Here is a 22,392-nt window from a genome sequence, read left to right as displayed (position 1 = left end):
CCAAGATGCTCGTGAAACCCGACATCGTTAGTGGTCAGGGAAAAGCAAACCAAACTCACGATGAAACACACTAGGATGGCATGACCCAAAACGATGGACCGTAACAAGTGCTGATGAGGATGTGGAGAAAATGGGGACCCTCCTACATGACTGGTGGGCATGTAAGCAGTGCAGCCACGTTGGACAAAGTTTGGCACTTACACACAGAGAGACCACGTAACCCAGTGATTCTATTCCTAAGTATATACCCTAGAGAAACGAAAAGGTGTTCACACACAAACAGGTGCGTGAATGTTCACAGCAGCATCATTCAAAATAGTCATAAAGTCGAAAGAACCCAAATGTCCGCCAACCGATGGACAAACACAAGGAGGGCGACCCATACGATGGAATACCATTCAGCCATAAGAAACAATGGAGTACTGATACATGCCACAATAGAGACGAATCTTGAAAACTTATGCAAGTGAAAGAACACAGACCAAAGGTCACACATCATATGATTGCATTTCGATGAAATGCCCAGAAGAGGTAAATCCACAGAGACTCGAAGCAGATTTTAGGTGCCAGGGATGAAGGGAGGAGAAGGATGGGAGTGAGTGCTTAACTCATGCATGTTTTCTTTGAGGGGTAGGGGGGTGGGTTGGCAAAACTGTTCTAGAATTAGATAGTGGTGATGGTTGCGCAGCCTTATGAATATGCTAAAACCCACTGAATCGTGCACTTCAAAAGAGTAACTTGGATGGTATATGCATTTTTTCTCAAAAACCGTTTTTTAAAAAAAGCACAGTATTGAAATCTGGATTACCATAAGTGTTTCAACGTCTGGTTGACTTTCAGCATCTCTGCTAAGCTCTCTGCCACTTCGTCATCGAGCTCATTTTGGGTGAGCCTAGAAAAGAAAGGAAGTGTCAGAACAGCCCCACCAGGCACAGGCTCTTGACCGAGTTCACAGAAGGGGGATCCCAGCCCAGGCATCTCCAGCTCACTTGCTGAAAATCCAGGCTCCAAGCCCAGCCTCTGAGCCCCACAGAACACAAACGGTGGTTCAATTCTAGTGCCTACCCTTCACCCAAGCTCCTACTTCCTAGCCCTGCTGCCAAGGGAGGGGGAACCCATACCTCCCTCCTCATCCTTGCTGAGTCCTCAGATCTCAAGACAGGGGCTCACAGAAAGCGAGGGGCCAACGCCTGCTTCTTGAGTCCCCACCCAGCCCCTAGGATCCCCTGAATACTGGACGGCGTGTTACTGAGGCAGCTGGATGAAGACGCGGAAAAGCCCACCGACTGCATGTTCAAATGTGCTCATCACTTTGCTCTGAGGCCAGTTATGCAGAACCCAAGTTCTGAACATCCAGGAAGTCTCTCCACTGTTCTTAAAATCCAGACGTGGTCGGAATAAAGCATAGAGGGCTAGAAGCTCCTGGTTGTAATCAGGATTGGACCCTGCCATGCCCATGGGTGAAAGAATAAATGAAGAAGGAGAATGGAATAGAAAGAACATTTAAAAAAATCACTCATTGAAGGGCAATTGGGAGTGTCTAGGCAAATTTTAAATGTGTTACATTTTGAGCCAATGATTAGACGTCTAGAAATTGACCCTCCAGTGTGCAAACACATTACACACAACGGACCTATACACACAGCATTGACTGCAGTCTTTTCGGTCATAATGTAAGATGTGAACATACTCAGCATCAATAGAGGCAACCGGCAAAATAAACTGTGAGTGGACATCCAGGGGGCGCTGTGTGGCCCTTACAGAGAATGAGGCAGGAAGAAGAAAGGGGCAGAAGAGCATGGCGCTTAAGATGCTCTGAGACACACACGCCGGCTGGGAATGGCTTACTAGCAGCGTGACGGTAGCAGGGGATTGAGCTGCTCTGGGCCTGAGTTTTGCACCACTGAGTGTGAAGAGTAATGGTACAGACCTCGCAGGTTGGTAGCGAGAATGAGTTGATAGACGGAAACGGTTGGGAACAATGCGTGATGTACAGCCAGTATTTTGAAGATGCTGGATTGACACTATCATTACCCACCTAGAGCTGTGGTTCTCAACCGGGGCGATCTCCCCTCCAGGGGACACTTGCCAAGGCCTGGAGACAATTTCTCTTGCCACAGCTGGGGGACCCCATTGATATCTAATGGGTGGAGGCCAGGAATTCTGCTGAACATCTTATAATGCACGGAAGAGCCTCTCAACAAAACAAGAACTATGTGGACCAAAAGACTGACAGCGTTGAGATGGAGACCCTGACATGAGGGGCAGGGGACATGTGTGCAGTATATGATTCAGATTTTTTTTTTTTTTTTTTTGTCTTTTGTTGTTGTTGTTGCTATTTCTTGGGCCGCTCCTGCAGCATATGGAGGTTCCCAGGCCAGGGGTTGAATCGGAGCTGTAGCCACCGGCCTACGCCAGAGCCACAGCAACGCGGGATCCGAGCCGTGTCTGCAGCCTACACCACAGCTCACGGCAACGCCGGATCGTTAACCCACTGAGCAAGGGCAGGGATCGAACCCGCAACCTCATGGTTCCTCATCGGATTCGTTAACCACTGCGCCACGACGGGAACTCCCAGATATTTTTTAAAAGCCACTTGCTAAATGCTATTCTATAGTATAAGAAAAAGGGATATTTATTTGAACTTACACTCAAATGCTAGGGAAAAAAAAAAAAAGATTTAGAAAACATGAAGGGGGAGGTACTTTCACTTCCTACCTTCCAGACTTCAGTGTCTCATTTTTTTTTTTTCCCCCAAAAAAAGCATGTCTTACTTTTCAAAATCTTTTAAAAGATTTTTTGAGGGGAAAAGGAAAATGCATTTACTGGCCAGCAGGTCTAGGATCAGGATTCTCATAATGGTAACATTTTCATTGAACAATTTAGCCAATGTCTCGGGAGGAGGGTATGGAGACAAGTCACAGAACCTCCTCACCCGGAAGTAGTTCATGACACGGGCAAGTAAATAAAATATAGTAAAATAAAAATAGGGTAAATAACTGAAAAAGGAAGAGTGGAATACTAGAAAGGAATTAGTGGCCCGGGAGTATAGAGAAGGAGAGAAAACGGCCGGCTTCCTGTGACAGGTGACAGATGAGCTGGAGCATCAAGGCCAAATCGGGAGGTGGCTCCCTGGGGAAAGTGGGGGCTGCCTGGGGAGGAAGGCAGCTCCCTCCCGAGGGAGGAGGAGGGAAACGGCGAGACACGCGCATGGATGGAAGCTGGACTCCAGAGGCACAACTGAGGATGCTCTTATGATACCCTCATGGTTAGAAGGGCTAGTCCCCTGGTTTTCCTGAGGCCTAGGGTGGCGAAGAAGGGGACCGCCTCAAACTCATGCTCCTGGGGCCTCCTCCCCCACCCCTTCTGTCCCTGTTTGTGCTTCTGAGAACAGCTATTATCTTCTCTGGGAGGAATTTAAATGATAACCCTTCCTTTGAGGGATGGCCTGGAGCCTTTTCAATGGACAGACCAGCCTTTCAGTTAAGATTCCAGGCTGTGCACAGCCTTTGGGAAAATCCCCAAGACCCAACCTTTCAAAATGACTCTCATCGTTACCAGAATATTCTCAGAGACGCATTCTGCTGCAGGGCCTGCGCGAGGCTCTTTCCTCCTTCTGTAGAGATGCCGTTGAATGCAAGACTAGGACAGAAAAATGTTTGCAGGAGGTTATTAAAAACATGTCTAGTTTTGGGGGAGTTCCCGTCATGGCACAGTGGTTAATGAATCCGACTAGGAACCATGAGGTTGCGGGTTTGATCCCTGGCCTTGCTCAGTGGGTTAAGGATCCAGTGTTGCCGTGAGCTGTGGTGTAGGCTGCAGACACGGCTTGGATCCCGCGTTGCTGTGGCTGTGGTGTAGGCCGGTGGCTACAGATCCAATTCGACCCCTAGCCTGGGAACCTCCATATGCCGTGGGAGCGGCCCTAGAAAAGGCAAAAAGACAAAAAAAAAAAAAAAAAAAAAAGTGTCTATTTTTGGGTGTATAGCACAGGGATTCAGTTACACACACACACACATTCTTGTTCAGATTCTTTTCCCTTATAGGTTGTTACAAAATATTGACTATAGTTCCCTGTGCTATACGGTAGGTCCTTGTTGGTTTTCTGTTTTATATATAACAGTGTGTATTTCTTAATCCCGACCTTCTAATTTATTCCTCCCCCCAGGTTTATTTTCTATGTCTGTGGGTCTCTTTCTGTTTTGTAAATCAACTATACTTCAATTTAAAAATTTAAAAACACCACCCACCACCAAACACGTCTACATGTGGGTTTGGTTTCAGCAATGCAAACAGCTGGGAAGACTGCCTGGAGGAGGCCCCTGCCCGGGCTGACTTGAGGCAGGAAGCAGAAGTGCTCAGCCTTGCCAGCAGCAGTGCAGGTTTTGTCACTGCAGAGCGCAGGCTCAGAGCAGGAGGACAGGCGCCGATGCCCACAGAGAGGCCAGACAGGAAAGGGAACATCGGCGAGATGGGGTCACAGTGCCGACTGTGGGCTGAGGCGGCCTGGTGAGCTCCGCCTGGGAGGGCTGACCTCTCACAGGCGCCTGCCCATGAAGCCTGGGGAAGTGCCCTCTGTTCTCCTAGGGAAGGAACTCTGCCACTGTCTCCACCACTAGACTCTCTGGCGGTGGCAGGAAGGGTGCGGGCAATCGGGAGACACCCAAGTTGCAGAGATTTGGCCAGAGGCCTAAAGGAGGGCCGGGGAGGACCAGGTCTGTTTACAGAAGGGGTGGGTCCCCTCTTGTACCAGCACCATCCTGAGAATGACGAAGGGGCAGGAATCTGCTGCCCAGTGTCCTTTTCAGTTTTGTCTGGACCCCAGGATTCCTCCCTGGCCCTCAAGGGGTGCCAGGAGACTGCCAAGGGGGGTGGCAATATCCTGTGTCTTTTTTTTCTTTTGTCTTTTTCGGGCTGTACCCACAGGGCATATGGAAGGGCCCAGGCTAGGGGGTTGAAGTGGAGCTGTAGCCGCCAGCCTGCACCACAGCCTCGGCAATGCCAGATTCCCAACCCACTGAGCAAGGCCAGGGATTGAACTCTTCCTCATGGATGTTAGTGAGGTTCATTGCCACTGAGCCACAAGGGGAACTCCCAGTATCCCATGTCTTGATCTGATTGGTATGTGCACGTGTCATGCCACGGAGCTGACAATTTAAGCATAAAAGCAAAATATGCTTGATAGTTTATGTCAATAAAAATATTTTTTAAAAGAAAAGGAAAAACGACACACAAGTACGTCCCGCGTTAGGCATGCCAGCCCCCCTCTTCCCCTTGGCTCCTGCCCTGGGAGAATAAGAGGGATGCGGGGTAAGCAGGCTGGCCCTGGAGACGGCAGGTGTCAGAAGGCGGCTACTACCTCAGGTTGGTCAGGCTGGGGTGGTTCCTCAGAGCCTCTGCGAAGGCCTTCGCCCCTTCGTCGCCGATTTGGTTGCCCCACATCCTGCGAGCAGAGGCAAGACTGCAGATTATCTCACGCGAATCCCTTGTGTTCTGCTCGTGGCCATGGTTTGACTGCCACTCCGCGGGCAGGTGTGTTTGCTCCGTCCCTGGAGCTGCGGCCTGGAGAGCAACCCCTACGCCAGCCCCGGAGGAGGGAGAGGAGAGCGAAGCCTCCCGAGCAGAAGGCAAGTGGGCCAGCTGCACAGTTCGAGGCCGAGGCTCACCCCCGAGCGCTCAGAGAGCAGCCGGCGGAGCCTGAGCTCATGACCGCCCCAGGCATGTCACCGGCAGGGGATCCCGGTTCGCAGCAGCCAGAAAGGAAGGCCTGTGGAGGGCTGGGCTCCCAGCAGCCGTTCGGCCCCAGGGAGGGATGAGAGGCGTTCTGGAAAGCACGGTCCTGCCGCAAGCCAAGGTCAGGAGGCACGTTCAGAAGCCTGATCAGCAGTGTTCTTCGGATGTAGAGAGGCTGTAACCAAACTGTCCTGTTCCGATCGCCGCAGGTTGGGTGGGGAGTTGCGCGGACAAGCCCTATTCTTTCCCCCACAGTAGCCACCCTGTGAGGATATGGCTCAATCCAGGGTCCGCACGGGAAGACCTGGGCTCCCATCCTGGCCTTGACCCCCAACTCCCAGTGCACGTGTAGGTGCTGGCTCGGGGGAAACACAGAGTGTCTTAGGTCTTAGCCTGCGCCTCTGTAAAGTGGGGATGAGGCGAGCATCTCCTCGGAGAGCTGTTGTGAGGCTAAGGGAGTTCACATATGCAAAGCACTCAGCACAGTGCTGGGCCTGTCACACGCACCAGCTAGTCCCAAAAGGCCGAGGGGCGCTGTCTACAGGGAGCAAGTCTGCCGGGCCCACGCACAGCAGAGCCAGGGCTGCCGCAGCTACACACTCTCACAGGCAAGCTGCCTGCCTGTGGCCCTGCCAGCAGGGCTTGTAAAACCCCAGAAATGAGAGTTTGCAGGGCTTTGCCTAAGAAGTCTGTATACTGGATACAGTTGAATGGAATCAAGGTTTTAATAAAGTGGAAAGCAACTCATGACATGAGATTAACTGAAAAATGCAGAGTAAAATTCTGTACATACAGTTTGACCTCTACTGTATTTAAAAAAAACTGTAGAGAGCATACACGTTGCAAAAGAGAGAGAGCAAGAAAGCTTAACTGACCTCAAATGTTGACAGTAATTATTTCTGAGAAGATGATCTATTTTCCATAGTTCACAAATAAAATTATGTTTCTTTTTTCTTTTTTTTTTTGGCCACACCTGCGGCACATGGGGCACATGGATGTTCCCCAGGCCGGGGATCGAACCAGCACCTCCGCGACACTAGCCTTAACCCACTGCACCACAGTGGGAACTCCTGTCTTTCTTTCATAATCAGGGGAAATATTTTAACTATATAAAAATCTTTAGACAGCCTCCAGAATCAAAATTAGAGATCAAAACACACCTGTGGGGACGGTTACTTTCAAAACATCAGAAAACAACAACTGGAACCCTTGTGCACTGTCGGCGGGAATGCAAAATGGGACAGATGCTGTGAAAAACCGTAAGGCGGTTCCTCAAAAAATTAAAAATAGAATTACCCGAGATCCAGCAATTCCACTTCTGGGTATATGTCAAAAGAATTGAAAGCAGGCCCTCCAAGAGATGGATGCAAATATACCCACGATCATAGCAGCATTATTCACAAGAGCTAAAACCTGGAAGAAACCCAGGTGTCCACTGACAGATGAAGGGACAAACAAAACGTGCCATAGACACACCACTGGACTATTACGCAGCCTTAAAAAGGAGGAAAGTCCGACACATGCTACAACATGGATGAACCTTGAAGACATCATGTTCAGGAAAGTAAGCCAGTTACAAAAAGACAAATGATGTATGCCCCACTTGTGTGACTACCTACAGCAGTCAGACTCACGGGGACAGAAAGTAGAACGGTGGTAGCCAGGGGCTGGGGGAGGGGAGAATGGAGACCTTGTTTCCTGGGTACCATGTTTCTGTTTTGCAAGATAAAGAGTTCTGGAGAGGGAGCGTGGTGGTGGTTTTACGACTCTATGAACATGCTTGATGCCACTGAACCATACACTTAAAAATGGTAAGGGTGGTACGCCATGTGTGTTTCACAATAAGAACTGAATTCACAGAAGCCTCTAGAGAATATGCAATGTTCTTAAGATTGAGAACATCTGTCTGAGGAAACAAACCCCATAGAGCTGGAATGGCTCTCCCCATTTGCTGGTTTTGCATGTCCTGCATTTTGCATGAGTTAAAAGTCCATGAGACTGAAGTTGGTGTCAACCCCGGGGACTTCCCACCATGTTTCCCACGCAGGCACCAGGGCGGCCCACCCATCAGGGCATCTGTGACCGAGGTTTGCAGCCACGGCCCCAGAGCTGGTCCCGGTGGACCTTCGGCTCTGTGTACCCACAGAAAGAGCAGCAGGTGCTCCCCCATACAGGGCAGGCTATGCACGCTCACCTGCGTGCATCCGCCTCTACTCACCCAACTTCAAAGATGGATCTGCTGTTCTTCACAGCCCGGGCCAGGCACTTTCCTCCTTCGCTCGTGATTTTGTTTTTTCCCAGTCTGTGGAGAGAGTCGTGCACAGGTCAGCTCCCACTGTCAAAAGCATGGGCCACCCACCCCTGGGACAGAGCCCCTCGGGCCCCTCCTGGGAGGGACTGGTCTTTCTCTTGGGCTTCCTCTCAGGGAGGGGCCCGGAGCCCCAAGGAGAGCCAGTCGGGATTCCTCTCCAGGGGATGGTCACAATTTTCTCCGCAGAAACTCAGGGACCTGACGTCTCCAGGGAATTCTTTAAATGACCTCTGGGCATCACTCCTTCCATCAGCAGACTGGAAGGTTCCTGCTTCAACTGCAAATGGTCAAGGTGTAGACCCCGTCACCAGAGCAGCACCAGGGGCTCCTCCAAGCCTGGGACTCTGTCACCCGCAGCAGAATGCTTCTATGACACAGCCAAGGCTCAAGCTCCTGCTTGCAACCAGATGGCTGCCATGGCCTGAGGTTTGTACCCAAGCCCCATCCCAGAATTTCTATGTTGAAATCCTAACCCCAAGGCAATGGTTCTAGGAGACGGAGCCTTTGGGAGGGGGCATGGGCAGGAGGGTCGCACCCCCATGAATGAGGTTAGTGACTTCAGTGAGGCCCAAGAAAGCTTCCTCCCCTCTTCGCCACCACCACGTGAGGACACGGCGAGAAGACACCATTGAAGAACCAGAAATCGGGCCCTCGCCAGGTACCAAATCTGCCGGCGCCTTCACCTTGGACTTTCCAGCCTCCAGAACCATGAGAAATAAACTTCTAGCATTTAAAAGCAATCTAGGGAGTTCCTGTTGTGGCTCAGTGGTAGCAAAACCAACTAGTGTCCATGAGGACGCAGGTTTGATCCCTGGCCTCACTCAGTGGGTTAAAGGATCCGGTGTTGCTGTGAGCTGTGCTGTAGGTTGCAGGTACAGCTCAGATCCCACGTTGCTGTGGCTGTGGTGTAGGCCAGCAGCTACAACTCTGATTGGACCCCTAGCCTGGGGACGTCTATATCTGTGGGCGTGGCCCTAAAAAGCAAAAAACATTTTTTTTAAAATAAGTAAAAGTGCTTTGCAATTTAAAAAATAAATAAAAGCAATCTAGCTTACGGTATTTTATATTGAAGCCAGAATGGAGTAAGACAATGAGGAACTTAGTGGGAAGAGGCCTCTATAAAGGGTCAATAGTTGCGGCCTTTGTTCCCATCAGGAGTTAATGAAATCAAAACGCCAAGCTCTCCCCACACCCCGAGGAGGCGGCCCTTCCAAAATCTGAGCCCCACCCGCAGCTTGCCTGCCACACACCAATGTCCTGATTTGACCAGTGTGGCCCCAGGGCACCCAGAAGGCGGCTCTCTAGTGACAGTTATTCTCTACTTGAATGATGAAGGGTGACCAACAGAAGCCACTCAAGGACCCACCTCGTCCACCCCACTTACTTCAGGCACTTGAGGCCTTTGCACTCATCCAGGATTCTGGCGACGTACCTGGCTCCGACATCAGTGATCTGGTTGTTGTATAAGCTTCGAGAGAAAGCACAGCCGTGAGGATTTGAGACCCCTGCTTTCTCTAAAGTGTCTGCTCATTGCTGAGGGCTGGGTTGAAAGGAGAAAGGGCGGGCACGTGGACACCAGAGTTTGGGGCTCTAGGGCCTCCCTGACTGCATCCAAGGTCAGCTCTGCCACTTTTCCCAGCTTCACGACCGGGGCAAGGTACCTAACCTCTCTGGCCCCCAGATTCTCCATCCGGGATGCAGGGTAAGAAGCACAGCTCCCCCGCATGCCAACATTCCAAGCCCTGGCACGCAAGTGCTCAGTGAATGGTAGGTGAGGGGAATTTTTAGATTAGGGTTATGGTCAGCATCTTTTTTTTTTTTTTTTCCTGTCTTTTTGCCTTTTCTAGGGCTGCTCCTGCGGCATATGGAGGTTCCCAGGCTAGAGGTCTAATTGGAGCTATAGCCGCCAGCCTACGCCAGAGCCACAGCAACATGGGATCTGAGCCGCGTCTGCGACCTACACCACAGCTCACAGCAACACCAGATCCTTAACCCACTGAGCAAGGCCAGGGATGGAACCCACAACCTCATGGTTCCTAGTCGGATTCGTTAACCACTGAGCCACGAGGGGAACTCCATGATCAGCATCTTGAAGGGGAAAAGTTTCTGAGCGCTGGAGCCACCTTAGTGTCTACCTTTCAGTCATGCTACCACTTGACACCAATTCAACAATAGGGAGTTGCAAGCAGTGAGCAGACAGGTTTCTGGTGTCCCACAGTCACGTGGAACTCCAGAGCCGAGAGTGCTGGTGGCCTCATGTGACAGCCACATGAGAAAACTGAGGCCCAAAGAAGCCAAAAGACTGGCTCCGGCTCAGAGTCAACAGTGGCTATGGGCAGAATTCCTGTCATGGCACAGCAGGAAGAAATCCGACTAGTATCCACGAAGATGCGGGTTCGATCCCTGGCCTCGCTCAGTGGGTTGGGGATCTGGCATTGCCGTGAGCTGTGATGTAGGACGCAGATGCAGCTCAGATCTTGCACGGCCGTGGCCGTGGCATAGGCCCGCAGCTGCAGCTCTGATTCAACCCCTAGCCTGGGAACCTCCGTATGCTGCAGGTGCAGCCCTAAAAAGCAAACAAAACAAAACAGTGGCCGTGGAGCCAGCTGGCGTGGCCCTCAACTTCTCCGACCCCAAAATCCCAAAGGCTCTAAGAGCCCAGAGTTCTTCATTAACTATTTTGACAATGTGGAACTATTTGCGGTCTTTATCCCAACTGATACGAACATGGACATTTTGCTGCAGAAATAATAACGTATTTGGAAATGGGGTGCTGCCCTAGACCCCAGTGGCCATGTCACTGCTGGGTGGCATTAACACTCATCTCCGATTCATGTCTCGCCCCAAGGGATCCGGATGCTGTATCACGGACCCGGAGTAATAAAGTCTACCACATAAACAGTAGTCTCACGTTCATAAAACACATCCCCAGGTATTCTGTCACCACATTCCACAGTCACCACCTATAAAACTATTCGTCTACGTTAGGATCCCAGTTATCCAGGGGCGATGAGACGACTGAGGCTCAATGAGATTTCCTGACTTGCTCAAAGAGTGGGCTGCTGGCCAAGCCAAAAGCAGGACCCAGAACCCACGGCTCCCAATCCAGAGCACTTTCTGGTGCCCTGGGGCCATCAGTTGTGCATCCAGCAAACCTCATGAATGGCAATTTCCCGCTGCTCTGTATTCTTACCACAGAGTTGTCCCAGGGTCCTTGAGAAATACATACCCTAAAAATGTCACGATTTTGTATTTGGTCAGCTCTTCATATAGCACCTTCACCCCACTGTCAGTGATCTGGTTTACACTGAGTCTGGAGAAAAAAAAAAAAAAAAAAAAAACCCAGCAAAGAAAGTTAAAAATCATTGGAGTTCCCTGGTGGCCTAGCGGTTAAGGATCTGGCGTTGTCCCCGCTGCAGTTCAGGTCACTGCCATGGCGCAGATTCGATCCCTGGCCCCAGAACTTCTGCATGCCGTGGACATGGCCAAAAAAATAAACAAACAAAAAAAGTGTATCAGAGTAGTTGCTCTGATCACATGAAAGAGCCTCAATTCCACAAGGATCCAGAAGCCTCTAGGTCCTGGAGTTTTCTCACTTATAAATGCTGTCCCACCCCCAGAGGCAATAGCCATAGCAGCCAGCCAAATGGCCCCCAAAGAGCCTGGCCTCTGTGGGACCAATAGATCTGCCCAAACCAGCCCGTCAGCGAGGCCACAGCACAGATTCAACAGAAGGACTACAAGGGACACGTGAAGGATGCATTTGGACAGCCACCTCTGGTAGCCTGCATTTGCCAGTGGCCCACGTGTCGATGTGGCTCTTGCTACACAGTAGCAGACCACGGGATTTGGAAGTGTGTGGCCTCTGCCTTTAGCGGTAATAGGCTGGGGAGGGAATGTTTCACCATCTCGAGAGAGGGGCCAGAGACGGTGGGGGGTCCTGCAAAAGGCGGGACTGTCCCCACAAGAAGTGCCCCACCCAAAATGCCAAGCGCCTTTGTATACGGAAACAGATGTGCTAAACCCAACTTGCCACCTGAAAAGGTCAGCCAAGAGAGACAGCTCCTGTGGGGCGGTTCCGCCCAGTACAGGAAGCTCAATGGCAAAAGGGAAAAACAGTGGGAAGAGGCAGCTGTTGGCAGCTGCACCCCTGCCCTCCTCTCTAGTGCACCTGCTGTTTCAGCAGGCCAGGCTCTGAGAGGGCAACGAGGGCTCCAGAATGACAGATAAGTCTGGGACAGGGGCCAGCCACATACTGGAACTGCTCCTCAAAACCTCTATTCTAGCAGGACATTTTGATTTGGCTGAAATGCAAAAGAATTTTTTTTAAACTACCAAATAATCTCTATAACGCACCGCTCTGATCTTTTCAATCCTCTGCCCCCTCCTTTAGGTGAGGCTGAGAGATGGACTAAGGCTCAGAGACGGACGAATGTCGGGGATGAGGTGAGGGTCAGGTTCAGGGAGATCAGCCTTTTTTTCTGTAAAGGGTCAGCTAACAAATGTTTTAGTCCCTGCAGGCCATGTGGTCCCTACTGCAACCACTTAACTCTGCAGAGTGAAGCAGCCAATATGTAAATAAATGTTATTTATTCATATGTAAATAAATGAGTATTATTTATAAACGGTGTTCTAATAAAACTTTATAAACACCACAAGCCAGGGGCCTAACTGGGCCCCAAGCTGATTTCTGTAATAAGTAAAAGGCTGAATAGATAAAAGCCTGTTTTTTAGGCCACATCAAAATGATCAGGTCAGGAGTTCCCATTGTGGTTCAGCAGGAATGAACCCAACTCGTACCCATGAGGACACGGGTTCAATCCCTGGTTAAGGATCTGGCATTGCAGGGAGCTGTGGTGTAGGTCACAGAGGCTGCTCAGATCCCACGTTGCTGTGGCTGCAATGTAGGCTGGCAGTTATATATCTGATCCGACCCCTAGCCTGGGAACTTCCACTTTTTAGGTACAGCTCTAAAAAAAAGACAAAAAAAAAAAAAAAAATCAGGTCCAACAGTCTGGACCTTTCCCCTCATGGTACCCACCTTGGTGCTAGGGCACAGCGTATACATACACTGCATGAATATCTCAGGGTGGCAGAGCCACCAATATCAACACTTACTTAGAGAATCTCTCACTTTTTAGCTGGGCACATGTGATTTAAATTCTGCCCAGTGAAATTTAAACAGAAGTTTCACAGCAACAGCTGAGAAATCTTCTTAAAAGAATGGGTATGTCCTTTGCCCTTCCTTCATCCTAGAGGCTAGAATGTCAGCTAAATGACTGGAGTTTGAGCAGCCATTCTGGGCCAAGAGATGGAAAGCAGGTAGTAAGGACAGCAGGGGAGCAAGACCAAATAAAGCCTGGGCTCCTGAGGGTCAATGGAGACATTAGAGCAGCCCCAAACTGCCCTCCTCTAGACTTTTGTATGAGAGACAAATAAGTTCGTAATCTATCTAAGTCACTGATATTTTAAGTTTTCTCGAACTCTCAACCAAACCCAATCCTCAGTGATGCCCTAGGGAGCTCAAAATGCTTCCCTAGGGTTGTCCATTTCTTTTTGCTTTCTCTTTTACTGGTTTGGAGACAAACTTAGGGACCAGCCTACTGGTGCAGAGTTCCATACTGGTGCAGAGTTTCTTATGAAATGGGCAAAGGGTGAGGCTGCTTAAGGCTGCAAAGAGTCACCAGTTAAGAGCTCCAAGACTAGATAATAAGCTTGCCAATTCCCAGGCCAGGGCAGGCTTGGGCTTGCTACATCCCACCCATCCCCACACAATGCACACTCTGGCACTGGTATGACAGTACCTGGAATCGGTTCCAAATCCCTCTGCTCTTCAGAAATGCATGAGCCAAGTAGTAGAGAATTGAAACCTCCGTAGAGTAGTGTATACAGAAAATGCTGACAAAAGAAAGAAGACTGACTTTCTTTCCTCTAAACCATCAGATAGGAAACAAAGTAAGAGCTTTCTCTACTGAGATCCCTGGCAGCTCAGGGCTGCCAACCTTGACTATGGAAAGTAACTAATGCTAATAAGCACAAAGTCTGCTTTTTCAGCCATCACGAAAGATTCCACGTGCCGGAAACTTTTCACCAGCTATCTCTGAGCCTCCCGTGAACCTCAAAAGATAGGCTATGATTCTGGCTCTGCCGTGGCCCAGCTGTATGACCTTGAGCAACTTACTTCTCTGTGCCTCCATTTGCCAAAATAGATATAAGTTCTCACTTGCTAAATGCATAAATTTCTCATGTGCGGAAATGAATATAATAACACCACCTACCTTCCTGGGCTGTTAAGAGCATTAAACCAGGTAACACCCTTTCTCAATAAATGCACACTGTGATTTCTGTAACTGCTAGGCCATGAGCATCTTCTTTTTCCAGAGAGGACCCTTTTTGAGGCTCAAAAAGGTTAAGCAACTTGTTCAAGGATCAAGGTGGACCAGCTGGGGCCGATCCAGGTCCATCTGACTTTGAAGCTTTGCTCCTTGCCCTTGGCTGCCCTGAGAGAAGGTCTGGATGTTCCAAGGCCTGTGGTCATGAACCCCAGGATCATCCAGGAGACCCTGCCCCACGATGCCAGTCCCTGCCCCCGCCCCAGGCTCCCTGAACCCGGCAGCCTCACCTGATGACCGTGAGGCGGCTGAAGCAGGGCTGCAGTTCCCGCACCCCGTAGTCATTGAGATTGTTGTTGTCCAGGTCGAGGGCCAGCTGCTTGCGGAAGTGGTGCAGGACGAAGGAGAGGGCGCTGCAGTCGGCCGAGCAGGCGTTGCAGAAGGTCAGCTTGAGGTAGTTGGCACAGATGCCCCTGGCAGCCAGCTGCCCTACCTTCTCGCTCTGCGTCTCGTAGATGCAGCGCAGCATCCAGATGAAGGTGGGCATGGCCTGCACCTGGCTGAAGCCCCCCGACTGAACTCGGGGCAGGTTCTTCAGGTGGGAGCGCAGGCTGGAGAACAGGTGAGCCCACAGGGCCTTGCGCTTTCGGCGCAGGGTGGCGGCGGGCACCAGGTGCCGCAGGAGTTTCTGTTTGCCTTTGGACAGCAGCCCGCACAGGAAGAGGTTGGTAAAATGAAAGTGGTCCTTGTTCTTGAAGGGGTCCTCCCCCACCAGGCCACGCCCCCCCAAGCACTGGCCGGGGAGGAAGGGGAGGAAGCAGGACGCGGCCTCTGCCTCCCCAGGAGGCACCCACTCCTGGAAGAACCGCAGCAGCTCCTGAGGGCCCACACTGTCATCCACCACGAGAAAGAGGGCGGCAAAGAAGGCCTGAAGGGTGAGATGGAGAAACTCGTAGGACTGCTGGTCCCCTCCGAGGCCCAACTCTGGCACTGCCCGCAAGAAGCCCAGCTGCAGGTCCCCCTCCTGCACCTCGGACGCCTGCACCTCCTCCTGGTTGAAAAGGAAGAGGCTCCTCTCCATGCCCCAGCGGGCCACCTGCCCCAGGGAACGCAGGGTGCCCTGGCCGGCGCGGAAGGTCTCCGTCTGGCTCCGCGTGTTGCGCTGCACCAGGCTGGTGGGCTGCGTCCTGTTCAGATGGACCTCGGTGACCAGCAGGAAGACATCGGTCAGGGTCACCGTGCGGTCGGGCAGCTGCAGGGAGCTGTCGAAGGCGTCGTGGAAGTGCTGGAAGCAGCGGAAGATGATCCAGCAGAAGAGCGGCACGGCGCACAGGCTGCAGAGGTTGGGGTTGGCTTCCAGCTGGTCCAGCAGGCGCTGGCGCACGGCGCGTTCGGGGAACATCCTCCTGGTGAAGGCGCGCAGGTGGCTGGGGGAGAAGCCCCGCAGGAGCACCTTCTTCCAGAGGAGCTGGCGCGGGATCTCGACGCCCGTGCGGGCCGTGAGCAGTTTGCGGGCCCCCTTGAGCAGCTTCCCGCTGAGCAGGTTGGCCAGCAGGGCCAGGGGGTGGGCTGGCTCCCAGGGGGAGGAGGTGTCCGGCTCGCCGCTCAGGTCGAAGTCCGAGTGCAGCTCGTCCAGGCCGTCGAAGGTGAAGAGGGCGGTGTGAGGGAAGCGCAGCAGGAAGGTGAACACCTCCTCGGGGTCCTGCTCCGGGAAGCAGTAGTGCTTGAAGAGCAGGTCCTGCAGACAGAGGGTGGCGCTCTCCTTGAAGCAGCTGAACATGCGGCAGCGGAAGTGGAAGAAGAACTTGAGCCCAGGATCCAGCTGGCCAGAGGCCCAGAGGCTCTGCAGCCGCTGCAGCAGCATGGACTTGCCCACCCCTGCGTCACCGAAGATGAAAATGGTCTCGCCCTCCTTGTTAAGGACGCCCGTGGAGGGGTCCAGGAGGCAGGCCAGGCTGCCTACACTGCCCAGGCTCTCGTTGCCAAAGTCCACCAGCTCCATGATGGTGTCTGTATACATCTCCTCCAGCAGTAGCTCCTCCTTCTGGGCATAGCACAGGATGAACTTGGAGTCCCGGCCCAGTTGGTGACGCAGCTTCTGGGAGTATCTGCTCACTGCAGGGAGAGTGGGGCCAGGTGAGAGGTGGAGGCAGATCGGGAGAGAGAGGCAGGCACGGGGGGAAAGGGCATCCATGGGGTGGGGGGGGGTCTCAAGTGGCGAAGCAACCACACAAACCTACAGCCTGGACCCTGAGGCCAAGAGCAAGGACTCCTCACATGCAAAGAGCCAGCACTCCAGAATCTGTGTGTCCTTGGGCCTGAACCCTCTGCCTGACCTCAGACTTAGCCAGTCAACAGGCATCAGTGTCTGAGACAGCCTCCCTTATTCCTCTGTGCAAGTTGGCATTGAACTCCAGCTAAAAACCAAAGCCCCTCAAAGTTGCCGCCCCAGCCCAACCCCAGAGACCTGCTCAAACAGCTCAAGCAAGTCTTGCATGGAAAAAGAAGAAACTGGAGTTCCGGCTGTGGCGCAGTGGGATTGGCCCCATCTCTGCAGCACCAGGATGCAGGTTCAATCCCCCATCCAGCACAAGAGGTTAAAAGGATGCTGTAGGTCACACTGCGGCTTGGATCTGATCCCTGGCCTGGGAACTCTGTATGCTGGGGGCAGCCACAAAAGAAAAAAAAAGCAAAAGGAAGAAATTTCTTGTGCTTATTACACTGCTCTTAAAACAACAGATAGTCTCACAAAATCCCATGCCAAAACTTTTGGGGATAAGATACACTTGACATTGACATGGATTACTAAGGGGCCATGCTTCACTGCAACTGAGTAAATAAACTAAGGGGAAAACCAGGCTTCTTGTACCACACAAAGCACTGCAGCCCCAGTCCCCAGGATGAAGCCTGGGGATCACCGACAATGCTTAGCACGTGCCCCAGGGCAGCCCTGCCCTGCCCACAGGAGAGTACCTGAGTTAACACGCTGACATGGGTTCCGGGCTCTTAGCAAGCCTGAGCTACAAAGTAAACTTACTCCAGACAAAAAAGGGTGTTCCATTAATCCCTTTAAAATAGTTTTTGGGTCTGGGATCAAGGTGGTGGAGAAGTAGGACATGGAGCTCACAAACACATGAAGAAAAAATTACATGTAGAACAAGTTGCATAGAACATTTATGGCAGAAGATCTCAGACTTCCAAAAGGGCAAGAACCCCTTCACACATAACTGGATAGGACAAAAGGAAGAAAAAAGGAGAAAAGAAAAAAAAAATCAGATGGAACCAGCCCACCTGAGAGGGAGCTATGAAAGAGGAAAGGAATCTGGGAGAACACCTTAATGATGGGGAGATCAGCTGGGATGGGGGGCATAAAAACCTCGGAGAAAAGTGCAGCAGCCAGTCTGAGGAGGGCAAAGCAGAAAGAGAGCCACATAGGTGACTGGTCCTTCCACCTAGCATGCCACAGCCTGAGATACTTAGGTGGGGGCTCAGCACTAAGGCTTAGGCTTCAGAGGTCAGTTCTGGGGAGAGGACTATGGTTAGCTGTACGGAAGCACCCAAGAGAGTATGGGAGGAGGCCTGGGTACACCAGCGAAGCAAGGCAGCATCATCTGGGAGTGCGAGAGGAAAGGAGCTGGCATCGCCATAAGAACTTCTTTCTCTGTGTACACGTGGGCTCTCAGGTGGCAGGGTGCCTCTTACATGAGCTACAGGGGCAAGTGCAAACCTCCACACAGCTATCTCAGACCTCACAGGTGGACGAGGCATCCACCACTGAGGGTCCCATGACTAAGCACCACCTGCTGCCCCAGTCACCCCATGGGTTGCCACCTTGGAAAGCCCTGCAACCAAGCACCACCTGTCGTTCCCACCTCCCTGGAAATGCACATGCCCTGCCATTACTGCTGTTGAGGGTCCCAGGCACCAACCCCACCTCACTGCCACTGCCAAGGGTCTGGCGATCAGGCACTGCCTACAGGTGCTGCCCATTTCCCCCACTCCCCTGGAAGCATGTGCAGGCCATGCACCTGCACGCCCTCTATCAAGGGGATAATAGCCTGCAAGCACTAAGAAAAGAGGCAGCAAGAATCCAAACCAAAAGTAGCCCTTGCCAGAGGAAAAAAAGAAAAAAATAAGGCAGCAAAAAAAACCTACTAGTAAACACAACCTGGGATACTCCTGCATATGAATAGCTCTCCAAGATTATAATAGATAATTATTTTCCCTAAATTCAGAGTAAGAAAAACGTAAGCAAAATGAAGAAGCACAGGAACCATGCCCAGTTAAAAAAACGGGAGAATTCTCCCGAAGGAACAGACAATGAAACAGACCTCTTCTAACAGACACTGAGTTTGAAAAGGAGGTAAAGAAAATAGTGAAGGAATTAAGAACAGCTATCAACAGCAATACAGGATACTTTTAAAAGGAATTCGAAACTATAAGGAGGAGCCAAGAAAAACTAGAAAGTTCATTTGCCAAGACAAAAGCTGAGCTAAAGGCAGGGAAAAGCAGAATGAATAGTGCAGAGGAACAAATAAATGACCTGGAAGATAGAATAATGGAAATCACCCAATCAGGACGGCAGACAGAAAACCAAATGAAAAAAAAAAATGAAAGCAATATAAGGGATTTATGGGATACTATAAAGCATGCCAGTCTATGCATAACAGGGATCCCAGAAGGAGAAAAAAGTGAAAAGGGGATTGAAAATGTTTTTAAAGAAATTATGGCCAAAAAATGTCAAATCTAAAGAAGGAAACAGATAACCAGATACAGGAAGCACAGAGGGTCCCCAACAAGATGAACCAAAGAGACCTACACCAAGAAATATTATACTAACAATGGCAAAAGTTAAGGATAAGAGAGGATTCTATAAGACATTAAGAGAAAAAGAGTTAATTACAAGGGAACTTCATAAAGCGATCAGCTGATTTCTCTACAGAAATGATACAGGCTAGAAGGCAGTGGCAAGATATATCCAAAATTCTAAAAGGGAAAAGTTTGCAACCTAGAATATTCTACTCAGCATTATTTAAAATAGAAGAAAAATAAAGGATTTCTAAGATAAGCAAAAACTAAAAGAATATAGCAATACTAAACCTATCCTAAAAGAAATATGGAAAGGTCTCCTCTAAAGAGGAAAGGAGGAGGAAGATACAGGATAGAGGAATCATAAGTGGAAAGAAATTGCTTAAACTGATATACAGATCAAAAAGGAAAAAAATCTCCTTTGTGAAAGTGATGATAAACACAATGAACAGAAAAAGGATCAACATGAAGATGTAAAAAAGAACACTGAAATAATGAAATGTGAGTAAGGAATGCGATGAAGGAGAGTAAGAAAATATGGACTCTTTTTTTTTGGGAATGTGTTTTGAGGCTATATGACTATCAGTCTAAAGCAAGCAGATACAAGAAGGGGTTAACATACTTGAAAAACAGGGCAACCACAAATCAAAAACAAACAAGAGATTCATAGAAACCAAAAGATGAGGAATAGGCATAAAATAAAAGGATATCATTAAACCATAACAAGAAAAAGAAAGGAACAAAGGAGAAACAGAGTCAACTGCAAAACAAGGCTTAAAATGGCAATAATACATACTTATCAATAATTATCTTAAAAGTCAATGGAGTGAATGCTCCAATCAAAAGACATAGAGTGGCAGACTGGATTAAAAAAAAAAAAAAAGCCTACAGTATGCTGCCTACAAGATACCCACCTTAGGGCAAAGGACGCACATAGATTGAAAGTGAGGGGATAGAAAAAGATATTTCCCACAAATAGAAATGACAAGAAAGTATGAGTCACAATACTCATATTAGACAAAATAGACTTTAAAAGAAAGGCCGCAAAGAAAGATAAAGAAGGAAACTAATGATAAAAGGATTAATTCAACAAGAGGATATTATACCTGTCAACATATATTCACCCAATATAGGAGCACCAAAATACATTAAAAAACACTAATGGACATAAAAGGAGAAATTGATATAAATACAATAATAGTAGGAGACTTTAACACCCCACTCACATCAATGGACAGATCTTCTAGGCAGAAAATCAATAAGGCGACAGAGCTCCTAAATGATCCAATAGAGCAGTTATGCTTGATATTTTTGGAACATTACATCCAAAAAACCCAGAATATACATTCTTTTCAAGTGCATATGGAACATTCTCTAGGATTGGCCACATACTAGGGCACAAAACTAACCTCAACAAACTTAAGAGTATATGAATCATTTCAAGCATCTTCTCTGACCACAATGGCATGAAACTAGAAATCAACCACAGGAAAAGGAATGAGCAAAATGGACTGCATGGAGAGAAAAAGACATGCTACTAAAAAACCAATGAGTCAATGCAGAAATCAAAAAGGAAATTAAAAAATACCTTGAGACAAATGATAATGAAAACATAACTATACAAAATCTATGGGATGCTGCAAAAGCAGCTTTTAGAAGGATGTTCATAGCAATACAGAAGAAAAATCTAAAATAATCAACATAAACCTACAACCAAAACGAATTAGAAAAAGAACAAACAAAACCTAAAGTCAGCAGAAGGAAGGAAATCATAAAGAGAGGAAATCAATAAACTAGAGATTAAAAAAATAGGAAAAAAGGAATAAAACCGAGAGTTGGTTCTTTGAAAGTAAACAAAACTGACAAACCCATCAAGAAGAAAGAGAGAAAACCCAAATAAGGAAAATAAGAAATAAAAAAGAACTCTCAATGGATACATCAGAAATACAAAAAACCTAAGAGAATACTAAGAACAGTTATACGTCAACACATTTGACAACCTAGAGGAAATGGACAACTTTCTAGAAATATACAGCCCACCAAAACTGAATCAAGAAGAAATGAATAATTTGAACAGACTGATCACTAGAAGTGAAACAGTATACATAATTTAAAAGAACTTGATACAAATAAAAGTCCAGGACCAAATGGCTTCACAGGTGAATTCTAACATACAAAGAAGAACTTACACCAATTCTTCTCAAACTCTTCCAAAAGACTGAAGGGGAGGAAAGACTCCCAAAGATATTCTATGAAGCCACCATCACCCTAACACCACAACCAAAGACCCCACCAAAAAAGAAAATCATAGGCCAATATCTCTGGTGAATATAGATGCAAAATTCTGAACAAAATTTTAGTAAACCAATTCTGACAAAGCATAAAAAGATCATACCCATGACCAAGTAGGATTCATCCCAAGTTTGCAAGGATGGTTCCACATACACAAATTACACAAATCAATTAATGTGATATACCACGTTAACAAAAGTCAAAAAACACATGATCATCTCAATAGATGCAGAAAAAGCATTTGACAAAATTCAATATCCATTCATGATAAGAACTCTTACCAAAGTGGTTATAGAGAGAACATCTCTCAACATAATAAAAGCCATTTATGACAAACCCACAGCCAATATAATACTCAATGGAGAAAAGATGAAAGACTTTCTACTAAAATCTGGAACAATACAAGGTTGCCCACTCTCACCACTTTTACTCAACATAGTATTGCAAGTTCCCGCTGCAGCAATCTGACAAACAAAAGAAATTAAAAGGTGTCCAAAATGGAAGAGGAGAAGTAAACTTGTCACTCTATCCAGATGACATGATACTATATATAGAAAACCTCAAGGACTCCACACAAAAACTATTCAAACTGATCAACAAATTCAGCAAAGTAGCAGGATACAAGGATTAACATTCAAAAATCGGTTACATTTCTGTATACTAACAATGAAATATTAGAAGAGGAATATTAAAAAAATACCCCTTTTAAAAATCATACTAAAAAAACCCAAAACTACCTAGGAATAAACCTAAGGCAGTGAAAGACTTATAAGAACTACAACGCATTAATCAAGGAAATTAAAGACAACTCAAAGAAATGGAAAAATATTCCATGCTCCTGGATTAGAGGAATGATGACTATTAAAATGGCCATATTACCCAAAGCAATCTACAGATTCAATGCAATCCCTATCA

At 48.6% G+C, this 22,392-nt stretch overlaps 1 protein-coding gene across 25 annotated transcripts in view; it reads right to left on the bottom strand.

Moving 5' to 3' along the window:
- Positions 1-22,392, bottom strand: part of NOD1 (nucleotide binding oligomerization domain containing 1) — a 78,364-nt gene that overhangs the window by 19,098 nt on the left and 36,874 nt on the right. For 22 of the 25 annotated variants that reach the window (XR_014833062.1, XR_014833060.1, XM_085004713.1 and 19 more), the window contains 7 exon segments: positions 14,667-16,491; positions 11,274-11,357; positions 9,429-9,512; positions 7,952-8,035; positions 5,360-5,443; positions 3,559-3,642; positions 809-892 (listed from right to left, as the gene is read on the bottom strand). Coding sequence is in view for 20 of the 25 variants with exons in the window: in XM_085004713.1 (XP_084860839.1) it covers positions 809-892; positions 3,559-3,642; positions 5,360-5,443; positions 7,952-8,035; positions 9,429-9,512; positions 11,274-11,357; positions 14,667-16,491 (2,329 nt within the window). In the remaining 5 variants the exon portion in view is untranslated. 25 annotated transcript variants of the gene reach the window in all.

The sequence above is a fragment of the Sus scrofa genome, chromosome 18, assembly GCF_054392235.1.
Source record: "Sus scrofa isolate SSC_HxYL_T2T_F1_AM1 chromosome 18, Sscrofa_HxYL_maternal_Yorkshire_Landrace_v2.0, whole genome shotgun sequence".
NCBI lineage: Eukaryota > Metazoa > Chordata > Mammalia > Artiodactyla > Suidae > Sus > Sus scrofa.
The sequence above is the reverse complement of the archived record's forward strand: the minus strand, read 5'-3'. Positions and strand labels throughout refer to the sequence as shown.